The sequence below is a fragment of the Notolepis coatsorum genome (assembly GCF_963971535.1).
Source record: "Notolepis coatsorum genome assembly, chromosome: 10".
Taxonomy (NCBI): Eukaryota; Metazoa; Chordata; class Actinopteri; order Aulopiformes; family Paralepididae; genus Notolepis; species Notolepis coatsorum.
The window spans coordinates 106602528-106630498 of NC_140174.1; the positions used below are offsets into that span (position 1 = coordinate 106602528).

Here is a 27971-nt window from a genome sequence, read left to right on the forward strand (position 1 = left end):
CCAAAACTTTTGAGTTTGGATGACGGGACAGTGAGGGAAAGAGTGGAAGAGGACCGGAGGGAACGGGTGGGGCGGTAGGGGAGAAGGTGGTCAGTCAGGTAGGGGGGGGCCAGGCTATGGAGGGCTTTGAAGGTGAGTAGTAGTGTTTTGAAGTTAATGCGTTCCTTGATCGGGAGCCAGTGGAGGGAGTGGAGGACAGGAGTGATGTGTTCGCGGGACCGGGTGTTAGTGAGGAGGCGGGCGGCTGAGTTTTGGACCATCTGCAGTTTATGGAGGGAGCGGGAGGTGATGCCAGTGAAGAGGGAGTTACAGTAGTCCAGGCGGGACGAGATGAAGGCGTGTATGAGGGATTCAGCAGCAGGGGGGGAGAGGCAGTGACGGATTTTGGCAATGTTGCGGAGGTGAAAATATGAAGTTTTGACAATGGAGCGGACATGGGGGTCAAATGAGAGGGTGGGGTCGAGGATGACACGAGGGTGCAGACTAGGGGGGAGGGGGTGATGGTGGAGTCATTGATGGTGAGTGTGATGGGTCCGGATCTAGTGAGGGTGGTGTTGGTGCCGATGATGAAAAGTTCTGTCTTGTCGCTATTTAATTTGAGGAGGGTATGGGTCATCCAGGTTTGTAATTCTGTGATGCAGGATTCAATGTGACTGAGGGCAGGGCTGTGGGTATACTCTGTCCAATGCCCACCCCACGTTTTTTAAGATCCATTGACCCTTTATTGAACTTATTAGGAGGGAGAGGTATTAACCTGGAAACTAATTATATCAGACTGTATTGTATTGAGCTTGGTATTGCATGGTATTGTATTGTGCTGTACTGTATTGCATGGTATTGTATTGTGCTGTACTGTATTGTATTGTATTGTGTAACGTTCTGGGTTCTGTCTTAGGAACCCAACTGTCATTCTGGAGTTATTTCCCCTGGTGGTTGGTATCTGCACTCACTGTTGGTCACGCCCCATTCCTGATGTGTCACTCCCTGTTCTGTCACCACTGGTCGCTGTCACTTTGCTGGCAATTACCCTGTCACTAATTGACGCATTGGAATGTTGGTGTTTGACTATATATTCACTTGTCCTCTCCATCCCTGTCGAGGCTTCAGACTGTGTTTCGTGTGGAAGGAGCTGGAGATACTGCTGACCTTCTTGCTCTTGATTATTCTCATGTATCTACCTTGCTCTCAAGTTGACGCCCGGAGTCTTTCTCTGGATTCCCTGTGCTCTGTGTTCTTACATTAAAAAGGCACCACTAAGAAAGAGCAATCAATCTCCGACTCGTATTATTTCCTCCTCTACTGGACTCACAATTGCTTACCTGCACTGCAACCGTACCAGAAGCCTCGACCATCATGAGCTCCATGGAGGAAATAAGAAATTAAATGAGCGGTACGTGTCAGTCGGCAGTCAACGTGGAACTGGGTCGGCTAGGAGACCTGACCCTATCCTCCCAGGAGACGGCGAATTCGGCCTTAGCGGCAGTCAACAACACCCGGTCCACCGCTGCCGAGAGGGGAGTTGCAGCTGGAACGCCGCCAGCCAGCGGGGAAGGAGAGCTGGGATCTCCAGACAGGAGAGAGGAGATCCGAGAACCGAGACTACCACCTCCGGACCGGTATGGAGGATCTCCAGAAGGTTGTTGTGAGTTTGTCACTCAGTGTTCTCTCATCTTTCAGCTACAACCCCGCACTTTTCCCACACATGTGTCTCGGGTAGCTTATATAATCACCTTGCTTACTGGCCGGGCTCTTTCCTGGGCCACCGCCGAACGGGAGAATGCATCGCAAATCTGTAACAGTGTGGATACCTTCACCCGGGAGATGCGTCATGTATTTGACACCTCCCGGGTGATTTCCATTTATGAGGCCGGCAGTCGACTCATGTCCTGCCGGCAGGGCATTCGCACTGTTGCAGATTATGCTATTGATTTTCGCATTGTGGCTCCGGAGGCGGCCTGGCCGGAGATTCCTTGCTGCGTACTGTTTGCACAGGGGCTCTCAGTGCTCATGCGGGATGAGCTGTCCACCCGTGAGCTACCCGAGCGCTTGGACTTCCTCATCAACCTGGCAATAAAAGTTGATAATAGGCATCGGGAGAGGGAGCGCGAGAGGGGAGCCTCATCTCAAGGTCTCTTCCGCCCCTATTCCGGTATCGAACACCCCCCACCTTCGCACATAAGAGAGAGCCTGAGTGACGAACCGATGCAACTGGGTGCCCTCAGCCTCTCCGAGGCAGAGAGGCTGAGGCGCATTGAAGAGAAGCACTGTTTCCGATGTGGCCGCACGGGGCATCGGTTTTCCAGTTGTCGGGGATATTCGGGAAACGGGGGGGGCCCGCTAAACTCTGGAGGAGTGATAGCAGGTGGGCATTCCTCCACGGTTACTGATGACAATCGTACTTACATTTACATTTAGTCATTTAGCTGACGCTTTTATCCAAAGCGACTTACAAGTTCTGTACGACAAGTCATCAGGAAGGGTACAACTCTATCAGCTGAGTAACAATGTTCATCAAAGTGTTGCGTGTTACAGTGTAGGTTAGTTTATTAGGACAAGTGCATGACAGTAAGGTTAGTTAGGGTTAGAGTTTTTTTTGTATTTTTATATTTTTGTATATTATTTTCTCAGATAATGGTTGACGAAGTGCGTCTTAAGTCGACGGCGGAAGATTGGACGGGTTTCGGCTGTCCTAACTGGAGCTTTCTTGAACATTACTATTGGGTGGGGGGACGTGATTATGAATAACATGGCCTTGTTGGATTCGGGAGCGGCGGGCAATTTAATCCATGAGGGGTTGGCACTTGAGTGGGGGGTCCCGTTGGAAGACCTAGAGGTGCCTATCCCGGTCCACTCGTTAGATGGCCAACCTCTGGGCTGTGGAGTCATTACCCAGCGCACCAAGCAGCTATGGGTGCAGATGGCGGGCAATGGGTGGGAATTGTTGGTTATTAAGTTGGCACTGGAGGAATGGAGACATTGGTTAGAGGGGGCGGCACATCATTTCATTGTTTGGACTGATCATAAGAACTTGGCTTACATCCAAGGGGCTAAACGCCTTAACGCTCGCCAGGCCAGGTGGGCGTTATTCTTCACTCAATTTCGATTTTCCATCTCCTACCGGCCTGGTTCCAAGAACATCAAACCTGACGCTCTTTCTCGTCAGTTTCATACTCCGGACCGGGAGGAGAAGCCCCATCCTATTATTCCACAGGCCCTGATTTTGGCACCCGTGTCATGGGGCATAGATAGGGTGGTAAGATCGGCTCTGGCACGGGAGCCTGATCCCGGTGGGGGTCCTCCAGGGCGGATGTATGTGCCCAAGGCTGCGCGCTCACGACTGCTGCAGTGGGCACATACCTCTTCACTCACCGGCCACCCTGGGGCCACCAGGACTCTGGAGTTTATCCGTAGGAGGTTCTGGTGGCCTACAGAGGTGGGGAATATGCGTTCTTTCGTGGCGGCCTGTCCGGTGTGCGAGCGCAGTAAGACCTCTCGCTGTGTACCAGCGGGTCTCCTCAGACTGCTTCCTATTCCTAAACGGCCCTGGTCGCACATATCCCTGGATTTTATTTCTGGCCTTCCCCTGTCAGATGGGTTCACTGCCATCTTGGTGGTAGTGGATCGCTTTTCTAAGGCGGCCCACTTCATTCCCCTCCCCAAACTTCCCTCGGCTTGAGAGACTGCTGACCTGGTGGTGCAGCACGTCTTTCGGGTCCACGGGTTGCCAGTGGATATTGTGTCTGACCGGGGTCCTCAGTTCGCCTCCAGGTTCTGGAAGGCATTTGCCTCCAGTCGTCTGGGTTTCACCCGCAGTCGAACGGGCAGACGGAGCGTGTCAACCAGGATCTGGAGGGCGTCCTGAGGTGTTACGTTGCCGGGTGTCCGGCAACGTGGAGTAGGAGGTTGGCCTGGGCTGAGTATGCGCATAATACCATCCTCTCCTCTTCTACTGGTATGTCTCCCTTTCAGTGTCAATATGGTTTTCAACCTCCTCTGTTTCCCGAACAGGAGCAGGAGGCTGAGGTGCCATCGGCCCAGGCACATGTGGCTCGCTGTCGCAGGACGTGGAACAGGGTACGGGCGGCGCTGCAGAAGGCCTCGGTTAAGGCTCAGCGGCAAGCTAACCGCAAGCGTCGTCTGGCTCCGGTTTTCCGTCCTGGACAGCGGGTTTGGCTTTCCACCCGTGATCTCCCTCTCCGGGTGGAATCCAGGAAGCTGGCCCCTCGCTTCATAGGCCCCTTTAAAGTGGTTCATCGGGTGAGGGTTCATCCAACGTTTCATGTGTCCCTGTTGAAGCCATTCCTCTCATCGCCCTTGTCCCCGCCACTTCCTGCGGTTCCTCCGCCTCGCATTATTGATGGTCAACCTGTCTATACGGTGCGGAGGATCCTGGGTTGTAGGCGGAAAGGTAGGGGGTTTCAGTTCTTGGTGGATTGGGAGGGGTACGGGGTAGAGGAGCGTTCTTGGGTGCCTCAAAGGGATATTTTAGACCCCAGCCTGATCGATGATTTCCGGCGGCTGCATCCCGAGGCTCCTAGGTGAACCTCAGGTGCCTTTCGTCAGGGGGGGCAACTGTAACGTTCGGGGTTCTGTCTTAGGAACCCAACTGTCATTCTGGAGTTATTTCCCCTGGTGGTTGGTATCTGTACTCACTGTTGGTCACGCCCCATTCCTGATGTGTCACTCCCTGTTCTGTCACCACTGGTCGCTGTCACTTTGCTGTCAATTACCCTGCTGTCACTAATTGACGCATTGGAATGTTGGTGTTTGACTATATATTCACTTGTTGTCCTCTCTATCCCTGTCGAGGCTTCAGACCGTGTTTCGTGTGGAAGGAGCTGGAGATACTGCTGACCTTCTCGCTCTTGATTATTCTCATGTATCTACCTCGCTCTCAAGTTGACGCCCGGCGTCTTTCTCTGGATTCCCTGCGCTCTGTGTTCTTACATTAAAAAGGCACCACTAAGAAAGAGCAATCATTCTCCGACTCGTATTATTTCCTCCTCTACTGGACTCACAATTGCTTACCTGCACTGCAACTGTAACAGTATTGTATTGTATTGTATTGTATGGTACTGTATTGTATTGTGCTGTACTGTATTGTATTGTGTTGTACTGTATTGTATTGTATTGCATGGTATTGTATTGTGCTGTACTGTATTGCATTGTATTGTATGGTACTGTATTGTATTGTGCTGTACAATATAATACCATGCAATACAATACAGCACAATACAATACAGTACAACACAATACAATATAATACAGCACAATACAATACAGTACAGCACCATACAATACAGTACAGCACAATACAATCTATACAATACAATACAATACAATACAATACAATACAATACAATACAATACAATACAGTACAGCACTAAAGGTTAGTTTTAATATTTGCTTAATGGTTATGGTTAAGGTTAGGGGTCCATCCCCAGCAGGGGAACTTATACCTTTTCTGAACTTGACGTAACGTTTTTTTTGAATATGTAATACAATTATTGTAATACGTACATGTTACATTTTTGATACAATACATAAATATATTACTAGGCTATTACCGGCTATAACATAACGTATATTATGTAACTTTTTTCCTGTGATCAATTAGTACTTTATTTACATATTTTAAGAGAGATCGGGTTGCTTCTAGACAGCAGACCATTTAGATCCGACAGTGAGCAGGCATGATGCTGACTCACTCTGAACGCCCACACACACACCCTGCCCCATCAGGGAAGATGCTGTTTATACACATATTTTCATACATCACGATAAGTCAGCGTCTTCTTAACTAGCAGTTGACTCGGGACCCAAACTGAGGCGCCGGCTGGTTTGATTTCATGAGCCTTGCTTCCTATAATTGAGCCTTGAGGTGTCGTTTGGAATGAGACTAGGGAACATTTAAAAAAGAAATGCAATAATAAGGAGAGGACGATGAATTTATGACCAATTTGCACCAGGTAACACGAATGTTCATAATGGGTCTTATAAATGACCATACCGGTCTAATTTTGAGATCATCCCTGTCTTTAACAACCATCAAATGCACACAGCACACACACCCACACGCACACACTCACTTAAACAAACAACACACTGCAGCACCCACTCTCCACACTTTAGATCACACAAACACACTTTATATTTATTGATAAAGGATTTGCACTACAACTCGTACACCTTACTGTAAATTGTACCTAAATTGCACCTCATCCCATTTCTGCCTTGCACTATATAGTATTGTATATTAGTACACTGCACAGTATTGTATATTATATGGTAACTACGTCTATTCTGCATCGAACATTGTACATATGTCTATACTGAACACTGTGACCTCATTTTTTTACTTCTAATTTACATGCTATACTATGTTATTCTATTTCATACTTATCTTGTCTTGCACAGTCTCTGGAGCGTAACAGTAAGAAGCATTTTGTATAAAAGTATTCTGTACTTCTGTATGACAACTATTAAAGAAACTTGAACTTGAACTTGAAACTTTAAATACTTTTGTGTGCAAGTGTATAAAGTTGCAGCGTACTTTCACTCACTGCCATTGATGTTGAATAGGGGTAGAAAAATACTCCATGATACTTTAAAGGAACACACCAACATTGTGGAAATACTGTGCATACTGTCTTCTCCACAGTCAGACAAGAAGATAGATACCAATTTTCTCTCTGAGCACTCCGTAGAAAGCTATCCGAATGGAAGCGGATACGGACCACTAGCCTAGCTTAGTGGTGTTTTTGACCAAACAGCTACAGTAGGCTAGTTGGTCCGTATCCGCTTCCATTAATTTGTTAAGTGTTGTGTACCATTTGTGTGTGTGTGTGTATGTGTGTGTGTGTGTGTGTGTGTGTGTGTGTGTGTGTGTGTGTGTGTGTGTGTGTGTGTGTGTGTGTGTATATGCATGAGTGAGTGTGTGTACACATTCATATTTGTGTGTGTGTGTGTGTGTGTGTGTGTGTGTGTGTGTGTGTGTGTGTGTGTGTGTGTGTGTGTGTGTGTGTGTGTGTGTGTGTGTGTGTGTGTGTGTGTGTGTGTGTGTGTGTGTGTGTGTGTGTGTGTGTGTGCGTGTGTGTGTGCGTGTGTGTGTATTTGCAGGCGAAGAAGAGTCCCTATGCGTTCCTGTGGGACATGGCAGTGTTGGAGTATGCTGCGCTGACGGATGACGACTGCACCATCACAGTGACGGGCAACAGTCTGAGCAGCAAAGGATACGGCATCGCCATGCAGCACGGGAGCCCCTACCGGGACCTCTTCTCACAGAAGTAAGTTACCCCCGCCTCCCACAGACCTCCTGTCCCTCTCTACCCTCTCGGCCTTTGTCCAGCGGCGCGGCTACACGGGTAGAGCTCCGGACTCACGATCGGAAGATCACCGGTTCGAGCCTGTGTTTGGAAAGTGGTGTTGTTGTCCAGCAGGGAGCACTCTGTCCTCTCTGGCCTTGGGACAGGGACACCGTACAGTTGGGAGTGCCTTCCTTCGGAGGAGACTGAATTTTATCGTAAAGAGTAAGGGGATTCCCCGACGTTCCTGGCCAAATTCTTAATCGGGTCTGTGACATCAAGGCCACCTAATCATCCCTTCTCCTTAATTGGCTGATATCCATCGCTGTCTCCTGAGCCCTTCAGCCATTGTGTATGTGTGACAAACAACAAATACTGACTGAATTGTCTTGGGGTACAGGAAGAACATTCCCCTTTAACCCACTGGTACATACATGCACACAGACACAAAGACAACTGGTGTTGTAGAACATCATCCTCTCCTCTCTGTACCAGACTAGACAATGCACAGATTGGATAATTGACGGGAATCATGTTGAAATGAAAACCCTGCACATAACCCACTACAAATTAGACCTTCTCTCAGAGGCACGATAATGTATTTGTCGACTACAAACTGCAGCACCTGTTCATCTTTTCCCTCTTCCTCTCCATCCTCCCCGTGTCCCCGGTCGCCCACCTGTCGCCCACCGGGTGCATACGGTTTAAGGCACACCACCTCCTAATTACTTTTTCTGCTTCATAAAAGCCACGAACATACTCGCTGGAGTCTGACGGTGCCTTGGAGGGGGTTCGGAGGGATGTAATTGGCTGTGAGGCCGTTCTGTGGTTGATGCAACGGAGGGTGGCACAAGGGAAGGGAATGATGCAGGGTGTGTGAGAGGTCTGATTCTATTTCTGTGTGGACGGTTGGAAGGTGAGTTAGCGAGTGTTTATGACCCAGTGAGGAGGAGGGGAGGGAAGGTAGCCAGCTACGTGGGCCCCATGACACTTGAATGAAGTATGAAACTTCAGATACTGTGATGTCATCATGACCCTGGCATTATTTTTTATCACAGGGATAAACACTCCTAACAGCAGCGGCCCCTGGTGTGCCGCCATGTTGAAAAGCAGCTAAGCCTGTGCGCCCACCATGTTGAGAAGCAGCCGACCCTGTGTGACGCCATGTTGAAAAGCAGCCGACCCTGACCTGGAAGCGCTCTGTCTGAAACCTTGTCTATAGGGATGGCTAGGCGCTACGTCATCATAATATTCCAAAACGCCACTTCCGTATCCTGTTGCTTCCAGACGGGATATTCAAAGGCAGTAAAATGGTGCAGTGCTGTGTCCCGTGTTGCAGCAATAGAAATGATGTCAACAAAACAGTCTCTTACTACCGCTTTCCTCCGTTACCGGTTTTATTACTACAGTTTATATATATATATTTTTTTTTATTATACGAGTTGAGCCCCTTTTTCACAGACTTTGAGAAGTCAGCAAAGTAGGATGTCACAGTAAAAAGGGTGACCGGTTCCTGGGCTGTAGCCATTGCCGTTTACATTGTCCGCATTAGACTAAACATGGACACGGAAGTAATTTGTGACGTCACACTAGCCATCCCTATTGAGTTGTAAAACCAACGCCTGGCGTAATGAGGTTAATAAGGAGAGGTTCCGAGATCAGCTCCCATGTCTCCAGCAGTTAGCTCGCAAACTCACCCAGTTGTGTATTCGGTACTGCAGGAGGAATGTCGCTGTCTGGGGCAACAGGGTTTACCTACTGTAGTTTTCAATTTCTGTTAACCACTTTGTTAAGGAGGAAAGGGTAACGTGTGTGTGTGTGTGTGTGTGTGTGTGTGTGTGTGTGTGTGTGTGTGTGTGTGTGTGTGTGTGTGTGTGTGTGTGTGTGTGTGTGTGTGTGTGTTTGTGCGTGCGTGCGTGCGTGCGTGCGTGATATACGTGTTTGTGTGTGCAGTTGTTTTGAATCAGAAGAGACCAGAGTAAACAAAATAACTCTAATTACCTATATTACCTACCTTAAATGCTTAGGCAATGCCTTGCAACTTCATGCAATTGCATTATCCACTCCATCTTCAAAGTCCACAGAGTCACTGAATATATATCTCTTTTCTCTCTGCCCTCCCAATTAAAAATGTATCCCATTAATAATTACATAACCGATTAGGGGCTGTTGCTGTGCTGGGAGCAACAGTTATCATTGTAGACGGTCTCACAAAGGCCTTTGAGTGTTTCAACCGTGCTGCCCTCTGCTGTGCGCTCTCCAAGATCAGATGCCCAGATAATTACATCAAGATCCTGTGAGTTATTTATTTATAAAAAAAAAATGACCCAGGGACAGTGCACATTAATCAACAGCTTCAGTTTCCACATCAATGTAAATGTGCCAGAATTAGCCAATGAGCTAGTTTTCATCTGTAGTCCCTGCCTACCATGCATGTCTTCATGGTGTGGGAGGTAGGGCTGTCCCCGACTAAGGATTTGGATGGTCGACTATGAAAATTTGCCGTTAGTCGACTATTGGTCGACTAATAAAAAAAATGTATAAAAAAAAGTATAATATATATATAAAAAAAATAAAAAAAAATGTATCATTCCATTTGGGCTGTGGGGGGTGCTTAATGTCTGAAGGAGTCGACTGAAGGCTTCTTGTTCTCTGCAAAAGCATGCAATTGGTCCACTGATGGATACATCTTGATATTTGTCTAGTCTGTGTGTTCATTAGATGGGTGAAATCCTCTTGCAGTGCCTCTGTGCCTGTTTTCGTAGGCAGTTAGCCTCTGGTATGCGTGCCATTAGCGTTAGCCACGCTTCTAGGCCTCTTTTCTTTTGGAAAGAATGATACAAAAAAATAATAATAATTGTATACACATTTTTTCTTCGATTTTTTTTTATTCAACTAAGAGGTTGGCAGTCGACTACGGCTCCTTTCGACCAATTAGTCGACTAATCGACTAATAGGGGTCAGCCCTAGTGGGAGGAAACCAGAGTACCTGGAGGAAACCCACGCAAACACAGAAAGGCCCCCTGCTGGGGTTCGAGGCAGCAGTGATAACCACTGTACCACCAAGGCGACCAAGGTGACCAAGGTGACTTCTGCACAAGGACATAATGACACAGTAATGAGCTACACCACAGTAGTCTGCAACAACACAGTAATCAGCTACACAACAGTAATCAGCTACACCACAGTAATCAGCTACTACACAGTAATCAGCTACACCACAGTAGTCAGCTACTACACAGTAATCAGCTACACTACAGTAATCAGCTACACCACAGTAGTCAGCTACTACACAGTAATCAGCTACACCACAGTAATCAGCTACACCACAGTAATCAGCTACACCACAGTAGTCAGCTACTACACAGTAATCAGCTACACCACAGTAATCAGCTACACCACAGTAGTCAGCTACTACACAGTAATCAGCAACACCACCGTCGAGAAGGGCTGCATCATTGCACCAACCCAGTTTGCCATTTTCATTACAGCCATCAATCATCCACCTCACCAGCAATAACTTACCTGAGGGTCCAACTCATACAGGACTGACTGCAACCTCAATCTGTATTTTTCGGGACTTCCATGGGTCATCGTGACCAAAATCGGGGCCGGGAAACCCCTCGAGCGGTGGATAGAAAAGACGGGAACTCAGCCTCTATCTCCCTGGAGCTCTGAGTCTGAGAGAAGCTCTCTTCTATAAGTGGAATAGAACCTGTCTGTCAGTACCCCCCTGAGCAGGACATAGCGGAGAAAGGACGATGAGCCTTTAAACACCTCATGTTTAAAGGTGCTCACCTCCAACATCATGGAACTCCAGTATGCAGATGACAATGCCCTTATTACTCACTCTGAGATTTCCCAAGCATCCTAGATGCCTTTGCCAGAACGTACCAGCTACTTGGACTCACGTGCCAACAATTTTCATTGATGGAAATCTCTTAGAGAAGGTGGTACACATCCCCATATCTTGGCAGACTTCTCATCACAAGAGCAGACATTGATACAGAGATTTCCCACCGTACAGGATATGCCAGTGGGGTGAGGTTAAAACATTCCACTGGGACCTCCAGAAAGAGACAAACCTGTGTGTCTATCAAGCAGCAGTTCTGCCTTCCCTGCTCCATGGTGCTGAAAGCTGGACCACTTTACAGCAACACCCTGGAACAGTATCACCAGCTTAGGAAAGGGGGCAGAACAAGTGTTTTAAAGGCAACATCAAAACCCACCTGTGGAAGTGCTGCTTTAACCTTAATAGCTGGGAAGAGGTGCTCTGGACAGAAACCTATGGAGAAGGAGGGTCTATGAAGGAGCGGCACAACTGGAATTACCATGACAATGGCGCACAACTGCTGCAGGACATGTGGATCCAGGACCAGCCTCCACAGCCATCTGAGGACCACATATTATGACCAGACATGCCAACAGCAGGACAATCATACTTGGCTTTGAGTGATTGTCGATGATGATGATGATGATGATGATGATGATGATGATGATGATGATGATGATGATGATGATGATGATGATGATGATGGTGTGTGTGTGTGGGGGGGTTGCCCCTCTTTACTTTAAACCCAGGTTGACATTGATAGCAGCACTTTAATATTAAGTAAGGAATAAGGGGTCATCCCTATGTTCCCCGGGTTCTATGTTCCCTGCTTTTTTTTAAAAGAAAGGGTCCAATGTTCCCCACTCCCGAAATAAAGGTTCTATGTTCCCCAGTCCCGCCTGCTCCCGAACACTCCCGAACAAAAAAAAGGGTTCTATTTTCCCCTTTGAAATAAAGGTCCTATATTCCCCGGGTCCTATGTTCCCCCGAACGCTCCCGAACAAAAAAAGGGTTCTATGTTCCCCGCTGAAATAAAGGTCCTATGTTCCCCGGGTCCTATGTTCCCCGCTGAAATAAAGGCTCGCCAAATGTCCGTCATCACTCGAGTATTTCATCATGCACCTGATGCGCTCTGGTGTTGTGGATATTGAAGATATATATTAACAGCTCCGTCTTTTAATACACACTTATATCGTACAGTAACGTCAAATAAACACGTACAGTCCCCGCTGAAATAAAGGTTCTATGTTCCCCGCAGCTCGCCACCAAGGCTTCCCATAAGAGCGCACCGGCTACCGGCAACAGATTTGCACGTAGGCCTATTGTCCGTCAGTCACTCGAGTATTTTGTAAGGTGTACAACAGTTTCATATTAATGTACTTATATACAGGCATTTATATACAGGTAAGGTAAACAAGTGGAGTTCGGAGAGATATTGGCACAATGCGAGGTCAACTAATTTGTCTGTCTTTTCAGCACCACTCAGGAGGGAACAGCTCCTGCCAAGACAGGAGCTGTTCCCTCCTGAGTGGTGCTGAAACACAGCCTGATGCGCTGGTGTTGTGGATATTGAGGATATATGCGAGTTACGTGAATACGTGAATATAATCATTAATAATGATTCATATATTAAAATTGTTTATTGAAATAAGGAAAATTTTTCTTTTGTTGCGGCATGCGGGACAAAGGGCTAAAGAACGGGAATGTCCAAATCGGGATGTTTGGTCACCCTAACACACACACACACATACACAATTACACATGTTGCACCATCTATCTACACTCTCACACAACTGTGTCGCTTTTTCGGGAGTAGTGGGGAACATCGGACCCTTTTTTAGTTGTGAAGTGTACGTTTGAGAACACTACCGTAATGACAGAGAAATTAAGCAAGCTGAGATGGTCGGCCCTCACACAACTCGTCGCTTTTTCGGGAGCCGCAACGGGAGTGGGGAACATAGGACCCAGGGAACATAGGACCTTTTTTATCGCTACCGGGGAACATAGGACCCGGGGAACATAGACATGCTCCCAGGAATAATACACAACAAGGTGTGCGGAATAATGGGATAATGACTCCATGAGATGAGGCTGAGTAGGGCTTGCCTCCACAAAGTGCATTATTTTTCAATAACTGCACACCACAGGGTGTATTATTCTGCTTAGACCATGGCCACTTGCCAAAGACAAAGAATGTGTACCATTTAATCATATTTTCTACATTGCTCACTGGTGACTTTCATTATAGTCCATCTGCGCCACATTAGCAGCTGCTTGATAACCACCAGTCACTTGACTGATGCCAGTGACAACAACCCAGAAATCTAACTTCATGCTAGTAAGCCTTTCTGTCAATAACTTTGATTTGGGGACAATAGGCCTAGGAAAAGTTATTGACTGAAAAGCTTTGTGAAATCCACAGCCTTGGTTGACGCGCACATGCGCTTTTCCGTAAGAAAACAGCTGAGATGAATTGTTTGGTTTATAGAAAAGAGTATTTATTGTCATTTACTTGAAGCTTTGTTTAGCGTGAATGGGTTCCTACCGGATGACATGGAGGTGTGCTGGCTTATTCGCGTTGCATGGTGTCCTGTTTCCAATTTCTAAAGTTCCAAATCCATAGCGCTTGCGACGGTCAAAAACCGTCTGGGCTGCATGCCTTACATTCCAGTGTCATGTTTTTTTACTAGCGCACCAGTCCATTGATAAAGTGAGTTCACACACTAGGGTGCTGTAATCACCGGTTCAAAATGGGCTGGACCAGACACGCCTCCACGTTGTTGAAGCAACACACATCCAAGTCATAACAAATAAAAGATGTTATCAATCAAGTTAATTTCAAATCGTTTTCGAAACAATATTGCTTCATATTTTTAACTAAATAAATAAATAAATATTAAGGACTGAATCTGGCTCCAACACGCCGGCCCCTAATTGTTCTGTAAGAGAACGGTACAATTACCAACAAAATCAGGAGGAGCCAGCCAAAACTAAACAGATTTCATATTCTAAATTACATTCCTTTTTTCTTTTTTTTTAAACAGCCATGTCCCCCCGACGAGGGATTCAAAAGTTCTGCTTTCAAAAAACGCAAAAACTCACGGTCCCTAAGGTCCCCCCAACGAGGGATTCAAGAGTTCAGCTTTCAAAAACGCAAAAAAGCACCTCACAGTCCACGAAGTGTGTAATGTGTGCGATGTACGTGTGAGAGAGGGGGGGGGGCGGGAGAAAGAAAAAGAAGGGGATATGGTGGGGGGGGGGGGGGGGGGGGGGGGAGAGATATGGGGGGGGGTCTTCTTATGTTTTTGCCTCAAGAAGTAAGACAAGCTTCGTGATGGGCCTGATCAAGGTGTTGGTCTTGGTTTGCACCTTGACTTGTCTCACAAAACCCTTTTTGTCTGGCCGGGTTTGTGTGATTCGTCCCATGATCCACGAGTTTCTAGGAGCAGAGTCGTCTATTATTAAGACAATATCACCGGCCGCCATGTTTCTCCTTTTCTTTGTCCACTTTTGTCTTTCTTGCAGTTCTGGCAGGTACTCTCTTGTCCACCGTTTCCAAAACAGGTCTGCCATGTATTGCACTTGACGCCATCTTCTCTTGGCATAACAGTCATCTAGGCTGAATACTCCGGGTGGCAGTGAAGGCTTTTCTTTGAGGATAAGGAGTCTGTTCCCGTGTTAAAGCTCCAAGAATGTGTCTGACTGTTCTTATTTGTCTCTCCCATATTCCACTGTGGTGTGATCCGGCAGGTGGGTTGAATGTCCATGATATGCCTTTCTCAAGTAAGGTGGCGTGAATCTTGAGATTGTCCAGATCTTGAATAGACTCTCGTAGCTCTCGTTCTGCCCTGACAAGATTCGTTCCATTATCAGATCTCATGGTCTTGACTGTGCCTCGTCTGGCTACAAATCTTCTTATTGCATTAATGCATGAGTCTGTATTAAGTGTATGAGCAACCTCCAAGTGCACTGCTCGGATATTCAGGCATGTGAAGATCACGCCATACCGTTTCAACATTGTTCTCCCTCTTTTCATTTCAAATGGGCCGAAGTAGTCTACACCCACGTTTGTGAAAGGTGGTTGGTCGGGTAGCAGCCTGTCCTGGGGTAAGTCTGCCATGTATTGTGTACCTCTGACGCCACTCGACCTCCTACAGTGGACACACTTTGCGATCACTGCCCTGACTGCAGAGTTGACCTTAGGTATCCAATACTTTTGCCTCAGGCGAGATAGTGTATGGTTCCGCCCACTGTGTCCAACGGTTTCATGGACATGTCTGATGATTAATGTCGTTACATGATGTTTTCTTGGCAGAATGGCGGGGTGCATGGCCTCAGGGGGCATTGCAGACCTGACCAATCTTCCACCAACCCTTATTAGCTCATCATGAAGAACTGGGGTAAGTTTATGGATGTGACTGGTCTTCACAGCCGTTCTTTTCCTTAGTGACTCTAGTTCCTCTTTGTATTCTGTTGATTGACAAAATTGGATAATGGCATGTTCGGCTTCCTGTAAGTCATCAACAGACAACAGAGCTTTGCAATCTCCTTTTTTCTTTTCCGGCGCACCTTTCGTTTCCTTCTTTTCTTTGCAGGCCTTTTTTAGTGTTGCTTTAATCCTCAATATCCATGCTACGGCTTTTCTGAGACGATGCCACTCAGAATAGTAGGTGATTAATTTCATGACTGTATTCACAGACTGATCCACAGGAGCAACATTTATAGTGAAGACCTTTACTTCCAGATCGTCCTTTGTCAATGTGCATTCTGGGAAATGTGGCCACTCCGATTCTGGACGTTGCATGAATTCAGGACCTTGTATCCATGTTGAATTCAAGAAGCGAGCTGTTGATAAGCCTCTCGATGCGCAGTCAGCGGGATTCAGAGTGCCATTGACATACCTCCACTGTGTAACATCAGATTCCGTACGGATGTTGCTCACTCTGTTGGCAACAAAGGTGTGATATCTTGAGGTTTCATTGTTCAGATACTTAAGCACAGATGTGCTATCTGTCCAATAGACAGAAGGGAGTTCAAGTTGTGCCTGCAGAAAGGTATCCATTCGTACAGCCATTGCTGATGCTGTAAGCTCGAGCCTTGGGATGGTGATGGGTTTTAATGGTACCACCCTCGCTTTGCCCATGACAAACTCGCAGTGGACTTTGTGCCTGTCGTCCAGCAGCCTTAGGTAGGAGACTGTGCCGTAACCACTTTCACTTGCGTCTGAGAAGTGATGGAGCTGCGCAGAGATTAGGTTTCCAAAATCCTCGGGCATGAAGCATCTCTTAACTTTGAAGTTTTCCAGCTGGGACAGGTCGGCTAGCCAGGTCAACCATCTTCTTTGCAGGTGTTGAGGTATGTGATCATCCCAAGCTAGCTTTAATCCGCACAGCTCTTGCAGTATCTGCTTTGCGGAGAGGACAACGGGTGCCAACATACCCAAAGGATCATAGATAGAGCTCACCATAGACAAGATCCCTCGTCTGGTAAGCGGCCTGTCTTGAAGCTGTATTTTGAAGGCAAATGAATCCGACTGGGTACACCATTGTACCCCAAGGGCTCTTTCGATGGGCAGTGCATCCTGATCCAGATCTAGATCTTTCACCCCTTGCGCTCGGATCTGTTATGGGATGGAGAGAAGCAACGACCTGCTGTTGCTGATCCACTTGTTTAGCTTAAACCCACCTGTGGCACACAGACTGATGAGGTCTTTGGCGAGTTGTATGGCCTCTTGCTCAGACTTTACTGACTTTAGACGATCGTCCACGTAAAAGTTTCTGAGCACAGTCTGTATGACCCCTGGGTCAAAGTTGCCAATGTTGTCTCTTGCACACTGCTGTAAAGTGAAAGTTGCACAGCTTGGAGATGATGTGACTCCAAAAATGTGTACAACCATCTTATACTCCTCGAGGTCTGTGTCCAGCTTTCCATCGGGCCACCACAAGAATCTTAAAAGATCTGAGTCTTTATCCGGTACTCTCACTTGATGGAACATGGCCTCCACATCTGTAATGAAGGCAACGGCCCTTTGCCGAAACCTTGTGAGGACACCAGTGAGGTTGCTGGTGAGGTCTGGGCCTTGTAGAAGCTGAGAGTTTAGTGACACACCTTGGTAGGTAGCTCCACAGTCGAACACCACTCGTAGCCTGTGCTTTCTAGGGTGGTAAACCCCATGGTGGGGAATATACCATGTCTTTCCAACCTTGGCTTCCTTTTGCTTGTTGTCGGATGTTGTTTGGATAGCAAAACCTCTCTTCAGATTGTCAGCCATAAGTGTTCTATATTCCTCATGAAATTGTGGGTTCTTTAACAGCTTTCGTTTCAAGCTCATGACCCTTTGCTCAGCGAGACAGCGGTTGTTTGGGAACTCAGCTTCGTCAGTCCGTAAAGGCAATCCGATATTGTAATGCCCGTCTTGCAGCTTTACTGAGTTTGAGACCTTTCCCATGAATATATGGTCTTCTTGAGACATCTCTAGGCGCTCTTCGTGCTGGCGTATCATATCATCATATGATTACGTATCACGTAATCATATTTCATCTGCTGTTGCAGCAATTCCTCAATCCTTACCAGAGAGATCCTGTTTGTGGTAACGACGTTCCCAGTGCCCTGTGTGAGTGGCCCATTGACTGTCCATCCGAGAGTGGTTTTAACAGCAAAAGGTCCTTTTCCCTGGCTGTTAATTATCATCCATGGCTCCAAAGCCTTTGGAACGTTGTTGCCGATCAGCAGTCCGATTTCTGCTTTTATTCTAGGAAGTTTCACTTGGTGTAGATATGGCCATTGCTTTATATCCTCCTGGTCTGGGATATTTTCAGCTTTCACAGGGATCGCGGAGTGTGAGTAAACCTCTGGGAGTTCCAAATACTCATTGCTGTCAAGAGCACTGATTTCCATGCCGTTTACCATGGATGTCTTTATGACCTGTTCCTCGTTCATAGTTCTTAACAAAATGGTAGTTCTGCTTCCTGTGGCCTGCAGCTGTCTGAGCAAGGACTCTGTGCAGAATGTTGCGGAACTTCCTAGATCCATAAAGGCGTATGTGAGAATCACCTTATCACTTTTCTTCATTTTGATTTTTACAGGAACTATGGCGAGTTTGCATTCTGATTTACCGGCCCCAGTGTCACTCCACACCTCAGCTTGATTTGTGTATACTGTCACGGCTGTATCTTTAGAGTTTTCATCCTTCTCTATATTAGGATATTTTCTGTTGATGTGCAGGATTGTGGGATGTTTGAGAGAACACACTTGACAGGTAAGTCTCTTTTGGCAACCTTTGCTCATGTGACCCACTTCAAAACATCCAAAACACACTCCTTTTTTCTTCAAGAATTCCAGTTTTTCTTCATGCGTTTTCTTTTTCAGTTGTGAACATGAACTGAGCTCATGGTTTCCCTTGCAATGTAAACATTCGTTGGTTGTTTTTCTTGGTGCTTTATCCACACATTCGGCTACAGCCTGCTTGTAGAAGCTGCCTGTCACCTTTGCCACATTGGTAGCAAATCCACTGTATGCACTCTTAGGCCTTCTGTCTTTAGAGAGGAAGGGCTTGCCTGGTGGTGATATGACGGGCCTTCTTGTCTGTGTGGGATTTAAGCTTCCAAACAACGGATGTGATAGGATTCTGGATTGATAGTTTATAAATTCCACCAGCTCTGGAAATGTTGGCCTTGTTCCACAACGATCCTGTAATTCACAAGCTCTGAATCTCCATCTTTCTTGCGTCTTGTAGGCTAATTTACTGAGAATGGCTCTCATGTTAGTTGGATGGTTCAATTCCTCCAAGTACTCAACAGAGCTCATGGCATTGAGACAACCATTGAGAAACACAGCATAAGCCTGCAAGGCCTCTGCATCTTCAGCTTTGATTATTGGCCAGCTGAGCACTTTGTCCAAGTATGAAGTGGCAATCTTATGTTCGTTACCGAAATGCTTCTTTAAAAGCTCCTTTGCTGTAGTGTAACCTGTGTCTGGAAGCATGTATTGGCAACTGCGCACCAGTTCCCTTGGCTGACCTGATGTGAATTGCTCCAGAAAATACAGCATATCCTGGCGGTTCTCAGTTTTCCTCTCAATGCCATGTTCAAAGGCTCTTATAAAGAATTGGTATTCCAGAGGGTCTCCTTTAAAGACAGGGATAGTGATTGATGGCAAAGTGAATTGTCCTTGTTGCTTAATCAGAGTTTCTGTTATCCTGTTTTGATCTTCCATTAGGTTCACCAGACTGTAAAATTCATGCTTTTTACTTGTGTCCTGGGTATTTGTTGTAGGTCCTTTACTGTGTGGTTGTGTTGATGGTCCTACATGTCCTTGTGCATCTGTACCATGTGGCATGAAGTGGTGTGCACCTGTAAAAGCAGGGAGGTCATACGGTCTGGAAGATGAAGTATTTTCATATGACATAGCTTGTACTTTGGTGCCATCTAGAGGGGGATTAATTGCATGCGTGGCATAGACTGAGGTCAAAGGGTCGTATTCTTGATGCCTTTGATATGTTAGTTGTGATGGTATTTTTTTACGCACAGATTCATATTCTGTCATAGTTCCATGTGTTGCTCTTTCCACTGGTTCCTTGTGAGTGGGCCTTGATCTGGTTGGAACATCATCCATGTTGGTGCTGTCCAAACCAGCTGTCCATGACAGCTTTTCTGGTTGTTGTTCCGTTTCCTCTTGAATGTATTCTTCCAGGTATTCATTCATTCCATCCGATTGTTGCATTTCTTTAGGTACAGTTTGTGTTAATTCATGTGATAATTCATATCCTTTGATAATGCTTAACTTTGCTTTGTTAGCAGCCATCTGAGTTTCCATCTCAATATTTTCCTTCTCCATCTCAAGCTTTTCTTTCTCGGCTTGGAGCTCTGCTTCTTTTATCTCAAGCTGTTGCTTCCTTTTAAGCCCTTCAGCCTTGACTGCTAGTTCAGCTTGTTCACTTTCCAATTGCATTTTAAGAGATGCTATGGATGATCTTGAGGATTTTGATGAGCGTCTTGATCGCACATTGGAAACGCTGTCCTTTGGAGCAATATCATCCACTGTAAGTGCAATATTCCTTGTAGCATCATCATCAGTCACCTTTTCATTTTGATCAATCCATTGTAATTCACAGTCTTTGAATTCATCCACTGGTATTATTTTAGGGATGTACCACTCACTTTGATCAAGTTTAACATCATCCTCTGACATTACTGACAATAAAGTTTTGACACAATCATTTACATCATTCAGTTCTTGATATGCTTTGTTGAACTCGTTTTCCACTTTTGATTTAACGATTTCCACCTGGCATGTATGCTTCATTAAATCAAAGATTTCATTTTTCCTTCTGGTTAAAACACCCAATTTGGCGCTTCTAGATGCTTTCAATTCTTGTAATCTATTGGAATGTACAGCGTCAATTTCTTCCACCAAACGTTCCATTTTCCTTTAATGTTTGATTTGGTTCCAACAAATAACTGAAATGGTGCATTTATTGCACATGCTTTTCAATTTAATTCAAACATCGTCGTCGACTGATACTTCGACTTGATTCGTTTCTTGATTATTATCTGACGACAGATAACACTATGAAATGACGTCAGTGCTTCACAGACGCGCATCCAATGAGTGGCGCGTATCCATTCATTGAACTCCGTCCATAGTTAACCTCGTTCCCAGTAGTAACGTGGAATGTTCGATACACAATCTTCAAAGCAAACAAACGTAACGTTATTTCCAGCAATCAATTCCAGTGATGTTCCTTAAACAAAGGCGCAAGTATTGCATGCCTGGTTTTTGACAATGTGAGATCCACAGCCTTGGTTGACGCGCGCATGCGCTTTTCCGTAAGAAAACAGCTGAGATGAATTGTTTGGTTTATAGAAAAGAGTATTTATTGTCATTTACTTGAAGCTTTGTTTAGCGTGAATGGGTTCCTACCGGATGACATGGAGGTGTGCTGGCTTATTCCCGTTGCATGGTGTCCTGTTTCCAATTTCTAAAGTTCCAAATCCATAGCGCTTGCGACGGTCAAAAACTGTCTGGGCTGCATGCCTTACATTCCAGTGTCATGTTTTTTACTAGCGCACCAGTCCATTGATAAAGTGAGTTCACACACTAGGGTGCTGTAATCACCGGTTCAAAATGGGCTGGACCAGACACGCCTCCACGTTGTTGAAGCAACACACATCCAAGTCATAACAAATAAAAGATGTTATCAATCAAGTTCATTTCAAATCGTTTTCCAAACAATATTGCTCCATATTTTTAACTAAATAAATATTAAGGACTGAATCTGGCTCCAACAAGCTTGCTAGCATAAAGTTAGCTTTCTGGGTCATTGTCAATGGCGCATGCCAGAAAACCAAACAAAGGCATTCATTTCTAGCCATGCAGTATATCCAAGAATTCTCAACACTAAAGTATTAAATTATTCCTGAAACAGTGCAGTTGTTTTGAATCAAAAGGGATTAGTCACAGTGAGAAGAGTAAACAAAAGAACTCACTCTAATTACCTGTTTCATTTAGCTGAGTAGATTCTTAGGCAATGCCTTGCAACTTCAGGCAATTAAATTATCCACCGAGTTCATCTTTAAAGTCCCGAGTCCATGAGTGAACTATTTTCTTATTCATCTCTCCATCTCAAATTGATCCCAATGCGAATGTAAAATTGTGTAGATTATTTTAATCTCTCAATAATTATATAACCATTTAGGGGGCTGTGTAATCACATAAACCAGGGATTTCCCTCCCAGATCCTTTTAAAACATTCTCATCCATCTCTTATTGATTTACTCTCAGACCACAGGATGCAGCTTCCTACTGTAGTTTGTTTTGAAAAAGTTTATTCAAGTTTTTCTTGTTCAAATGTCCATATTCTGTTCCTCCCCTCTTTCAATCTCCAAAGTCACAATATAAAGGCATTTTCAGACCAAACGGTACTGGGGACTCCCTGAGAGGCACTACCCCCTGTGGAGAACTACATACCTTCAGGAATTTTTTTCAGCTTACATTCACACATCCAATATGAATGCTGGAGTGATGTAAGAGCAGAGATGAGAGGCTGGGCAGTGCGTGTGTAGATCACACTAGATTGACATTTTCCTGGTTCATAACAAGATGAGAGCACTACAATGGCCAATAGCAAACTTTAAATACTTACTGTAACCTGCATTTATGACAGTTCTGACAGCATAATATTGATGTAACTAAGAGATTCTCCAAGATGGGTTCCAAACTTTTGCATTTGATTTCAATCCACTATGAAATGAAAGTGACGCCTTAGTCTTATCCTATTTTATCCCCATAGATGCTGCATTTTGGAAATACTTAATCACAATTAAATAGCTGAATATCGATCTTTAAATACTTAGTAACACTCCACCTGCTTAGCCTACACGACCAGATTCATCAGCTTATAATAATGCATTTCACATGCATTTCCTTGTTGATAAGCAGATGGCATTGGTGAAATAATTTTTTTATGTCTTTACTACTAAATACTTAACCTACAAACATAAGACTTCTTTATAGCTTCTAAATATCAAATCCGTGGACTATTATGCATAAATGAGGAATGAGGAGCGGATATCACCCCATTGTCTGTTGAGTAGTGGTTTTTTAAATGGTGTGTGTCTGGAGAAAAGTGAAAAAGCCACATGATCTGCGTTGCTCCTCAGAATCTCCGCAACGCCTGTGAGTTGCCAGTAACTGTATTTTTATTTGTGATACCATGACAACTTTTGAACCGATCAATTATATCCATAAATAACATTCCTGGCATTAGTGAAGGCACTCAGTGGCGGAACGGGAGGAGAGGAGAGATAGGGAGAGAGGAGAGATGGGGAGAGAGGAGAGGGGGAGGAGAGGAGAGATGGGGAGAGAGGAGAGGGAGAGGAGAGATAGGGAGAGAGGAGAGATGGGGAGAGAGGAGAGATGGGGAGAGAGGAGAGATGGGGAGAGGGGAGAGGGGGAGGAGAGGAGCAAACAGCTGTTTAGGCTACTAATACATTTACACGTTCCTGCATCACAGTAACTAATGTATTGTTTTATCCGTGGAAAATGTGCAAACCTTTTGTTCAAGGGACAAAAATAGTAGTCAATGAAGAAACACTGGCTCAGTTGATTTGACACTAATGGCACATCAGTCCTCTGAGCTCTCAGAGAAAAAGGAGAGGAGAGGTGGGAAACCACCACAGTCAAGGGCTAAACAGCATCTCACTTTTTTTCTGAATATATATTTCTTTATTCTAACTTAATTCAATTTTTTTATTTGTTTGTACTACCGGGCAGTCCGGTAGAGGGAGAGAGAGGAAGAACGGGAGACAGAGCGGGGGGAAGACATTTGGCAAAGGACGCCGGGTCCGGGAATTGAACCCGGGTCGGCCGCTTCGCAACGCAGCGTGTTACATGGGTCGCCACTTGGGTGCCCAACATTGCAGATGTTTAAGGTCGCACCTACCTTGTTTGGTCCGTTCTAAGTGAACCATGGTCCCTTTAAATCAATAGTCCGTTTCGTTTGGAGAGGTGTGAACACAAACCAAACTAGTGTGAGGACCAAACAACCGAACCATGGTCCTCAAAGTGGAGCATGGTGCGGTTTGCTGTTGGTGTGAATGCAATTTAACTTTATATAGTACCTAATCTAGGAAGCAAAGTAGCCTACAGTGCATTGTGGGATGAAGACAGACGCCACCTAGCGTTGACAGCTGCAGCAATGAGTCGAGGACAGATGTGGGGGAGCGACGAGGTGAAGGCTCTATTAGAGATATGGGCAGAAGATACAATTTCAAAATGATTAGTAGAAACTGAGGTGTTTAAATTATTTAGTGAAAAACTGAAAGAGAGGGGGATTGATTGGTCTGGAGAACAATGCCGGTTGAAAGTAAAAAACAATACAAACAATGTATCATTCTCACATTTGGTCCACCAGAAAGTCCACAGGCACGTGCACACATAGAGGCCAAGGGGTCCTTGAGCACCTGCCTTTTTGAGCCTCATCAAAAAAGTGCCCTTTTTTACTGTTACGCATATAGACTGCCCTTCCAACTGAAAAATGTCAGGATAGAATCAAAATATTAGGTAAAGAGAGAGAGATGCCCCATATTCCATTGCAGTTTGCACGGCCTCTCCGCGGACCTATATTTTATGCATAGCGTGGGTGGTGATGATGATGATGATGATAGAAACCGCTGTGTAGAAATGATAGAAACCGCATACAGTTGAATGCTGGTATTACACTCACTGAGGGACACGAAGAAGTCAAGTCCGATGGGATTTGGGAATCTCAAATACAAATCGGGATTGGAATAAAAAATGCATTTATATTAAACAATACAGAATATACAGCACTTCTTGGGGTCTGTAGGGTAAGCACTTATTCCCTCCCCCCTGAATATTTATGGAGATGTATGGGCCTTTTAAGTCAGTGATAAAAGTGTCTTTCAAGGATAAGTGAGCTCCTGCACTGATTATTATAGTTCAATATTCAATATTTGATCACCAAAACCCCCCAAAAAGCCTAAAAAGGGGGCCCCCCGTCCGAAAAGGGCCCTTAAAAATTGCGCTTGGTTAATATATACACACAAGTGCAGTGCCCTTTTCAGCCTTTGAGCACCTGCCCCTCTAAAGTCCTGTGCACGTCCCTGGTCCGGTCTATCCTTGGACTTTCAGATGTGAACACAGCCTTTAATAACACATTTCTAGGAAATGTCAAGGAGGGAGGGACAGCTTGCTTGCAAACCTGTAAGTGCAGAGGGAAATTGTACGACATTATCCTCATTATTTGCTCAAACTCGCAGCATGCAGTCACACACCAAGCACAGCTACTGAAAACCATAAATTCAAGGTCCACAACCAGAGAGATGAGAATCAAACCTTTTATTGCTGTTTGTAGGGAATGAAGGGGTTAATAATACACACCGCACAATCTCCCGTCCACAATCTAGTAGAAGGTCCAGTAGCGAGGTTCGGTACATGGAGACGGGTTCTCGGACAGTCCAGGGGACGGGTATTGATTGATTGATTGATTGAAAACTTTATTAACAGATTGCAGAATGGGTACAATACAGTACAGCTCAATACACACAATTGTTAAGGGGATGCAGACCAGAGAAAGACTTTCGTCTTGTTTACATCAGGGTCCCCCATTTTCAATTCATCAGGACATATATGACATACATGACATACAGATAGTCAGTACTGCTACATCTATACATTTATGACATACCAGATTTGCAAATACAGTACTGTTTGTGATACAGAAGGAGTCAAGAAAAGGGAGTATATACATTTGACGTAGAAACTGTACATTGGAGGAGGTTGGGTGGGGGGGGTTGGGTACATTGGGATATTGACAACCATACTGGGTAATTTACATTGGAGGTGGTTGGGGGGGGGGGGGGCACACTGTATAAACAAGTAAAACTGTACATTGAGGGGGGGGGGGGGACACTGTACAAACAAACAAAATTGTACATTGGACTATTGACAACCATACTAGGTAAATGACTGTACATTGGAGGGGGTTGGGTTAGGATATTTACAGGGGCCAGTGTTGAATTGCAGTCTCCCGTAGGTGTCCCTTGAGAGAGGTTTTGAAAGTGGGTAGTGATCCACATTCCTTTACAGCTTTGGGTAGGGCGTTCCACATTGATGTGGCATAATTGCGAAACGTGTTTAGTCCCTTATTTGAGCCGAATCTGGGTTTAACATGATTTGTGGAGCTCCCTCTGGTGTTGTGATCGTGGTATTCACTGACCTTTGGGAAGTATTTTGACATGTACATGGGTACCTTGGTCGTGTAGTGTATCTTGTAGACCAGGCCCATTGCAAGTTGCTGTACTCTGTCGTCTACTCTAAGCCATCCTAGGTTGTCAAAGTGGGCAGGGGTGAGGTGGGTTCTAGGAGTAAGGTCAAGCAGTAGTCTGACCAGTATGGTGGAGGGTAGTCAGGCAGGCAGGCAGGCAGGGGTCATACAGGGGGTTCTCAGACAGGCAAGGGCAGTAGCACACAGCAGGTTACATATTATGAATCAAGTCAAGTCAAGTCAAGAGTTTTAATTGTCACGGCATACAGGTATACAATGAAATGCGGGTGGTCTTGCCCGCAACGATGTGCAATACAGTGGTACATATAATAGAATCAAAAGAAGAAACAACATTGTGCAGTAACAGATAGCAGGTAACATGGAGTGACATCTCGGTATCTGTACATAGTTATTTACAGCGCATGTGTGACATGCTAGTTAGCTTTGGTAGTGCAATACACTGTTCCTGTTATTCTAATTTAAAGTGTCCTTTCCTTTGGCCATAAGTGTGCGTGTGTGCGACATGAGTGTGTGCCCGCTCATGTTAAAGTGTTAAGTGGCTGCTCGTGTGTGAGCGTGCACAGTGTGCGTGTCGTGTGTGTGTTCATGTGTGCTTGTGTGTGGACAGTTCAATGTTCTGAGCACTCAATGTACATTGTTCATGGCTCTGATGGCCTGGGGGAAGAAGCTGAGCCTAAGCCGCTCTGTCCTAGTAGCTGGGATTTGCAGGCGTCTGCCTGACCTCAGCAGCTGAAACAGGCTGTTATTGGGGTGGTGAGGGTCTTTCATTATCCTGCAGGCTCTGGATTTGCACCTCTTGTTGTATAGAACCTGCAGGGGGGGTAGTGCAATGCCCGTGGTACGCTCGGCTGAGCGCACCACTTTCTGTAGGGCCTTCTTGTCCTGTGCCGTGCTGTTTCCATACCAGGCAGTGATGTTTCCGGTCAGGATGCTCTCTACAGCTCCTGAGTAGAAGGACTGGAGTATCTTCCCCGATACTCTGAACTTCCTTAACTGTCTCAGGTGGTAGAGACGCTGTTTCGCCTTCTTTACTACTGTGCCTATGTGTGTTGACCATGTCAGGTCCTCTGAGATGTGGACCCCCAGGTACTTGAAGCTGCTCACCCTGTCCACGGTAGCCCCGTTTATCATCAGTGGTGTGTGTGTCTCCTGCTGTCCTCTCCTATAATCCACGATCAGTTCCTTGGTTTTGCCAATGTTCAGGAGCAGGCTGTTGTCCTGGCACCAGCGTTCCAGTACCTCCACCTCCTCCCGGTAGGCCTTCTCGTCGTTGTCCGAGATCAGCCCCACCACCACCGTGTCATCTGCGAACTTCACTATGGAGTTGGAGCTGAACTTGGCCACACAGTCGTGTGTGTAGAGTGAGTACAGCAGGGGGCTCAGAACACAGCCCTGGGGGGACCCGATGCTCAGGGTGATGGTGTTGGAGGTCTGACCCCCCACCCTGACCGCCTGGGGTCTTTCGCTCAGAAAGTCCAGTACCCAGGCGCTCAGGGCGGAGCTCAGACCTAGCTCGATCAGCTTGTCCACCAGTCTGGTGGGGACTATGGTGTTGAACGCTGAGCTGTAGTCAATGAACAACAGTCTCACATAGCCCCCCTTCTGACGGTCAAGGTGCGAGAGGGTGCTGTGCAGTACCTGGGAGACCGCGTCGTCGGTGGACCTGTTTGTCCTGTATGCAAATTGCATAGGGTCCATATCACTGGGGAGGGAGGCACAAATGTGGTCCTTGACCAGCCTCTCGAAACATTTCATGACCACAGAGGTGAGTGCCACCGGTCTGTAGTCATTTGGACATGCTGGGGAGGGTTTCTTCGGCACAGGGATGATGGTAGACCTCTTGAAGCAGGCAGGGACCACTGACTCCGCCAGTGATTGATTAAATATGACGGTGAACACAGGGGCCAGCTGGTTGGCACAGGTCTTGAGTATACGTCCTGTTATGCCATCTGGGCCAGCAGCCTTCCTGGTGTTCACCTGCATAAATGCTCTTCTCACACTGTGTTCCGACAACGAGAGAGCGTC

At 45.9% G+C, this 27971-nt stretch overlaps 1 protein-coding gene across 1 annotated transcript in view; it reads left to right on the top strand.

Annotated features, from left to right (window-relative positions):
* Positions 1–27971, top strand: part of LOC311235671 (glutamate receptor ionotropic, delta-1-like) — a gene marked incomplete at both ends in the record, with an annotated part of 337043 nt that overhangs the window by 287203 nt on the left and 21869 nt on the right. The window contains 1 exon segment of the mRNA XM_084323135.1: positions 7121–7287. Within this exon segment, the coding sequence (XP_084179261.1) occupies positions 7121–7287 (167 nt within the window).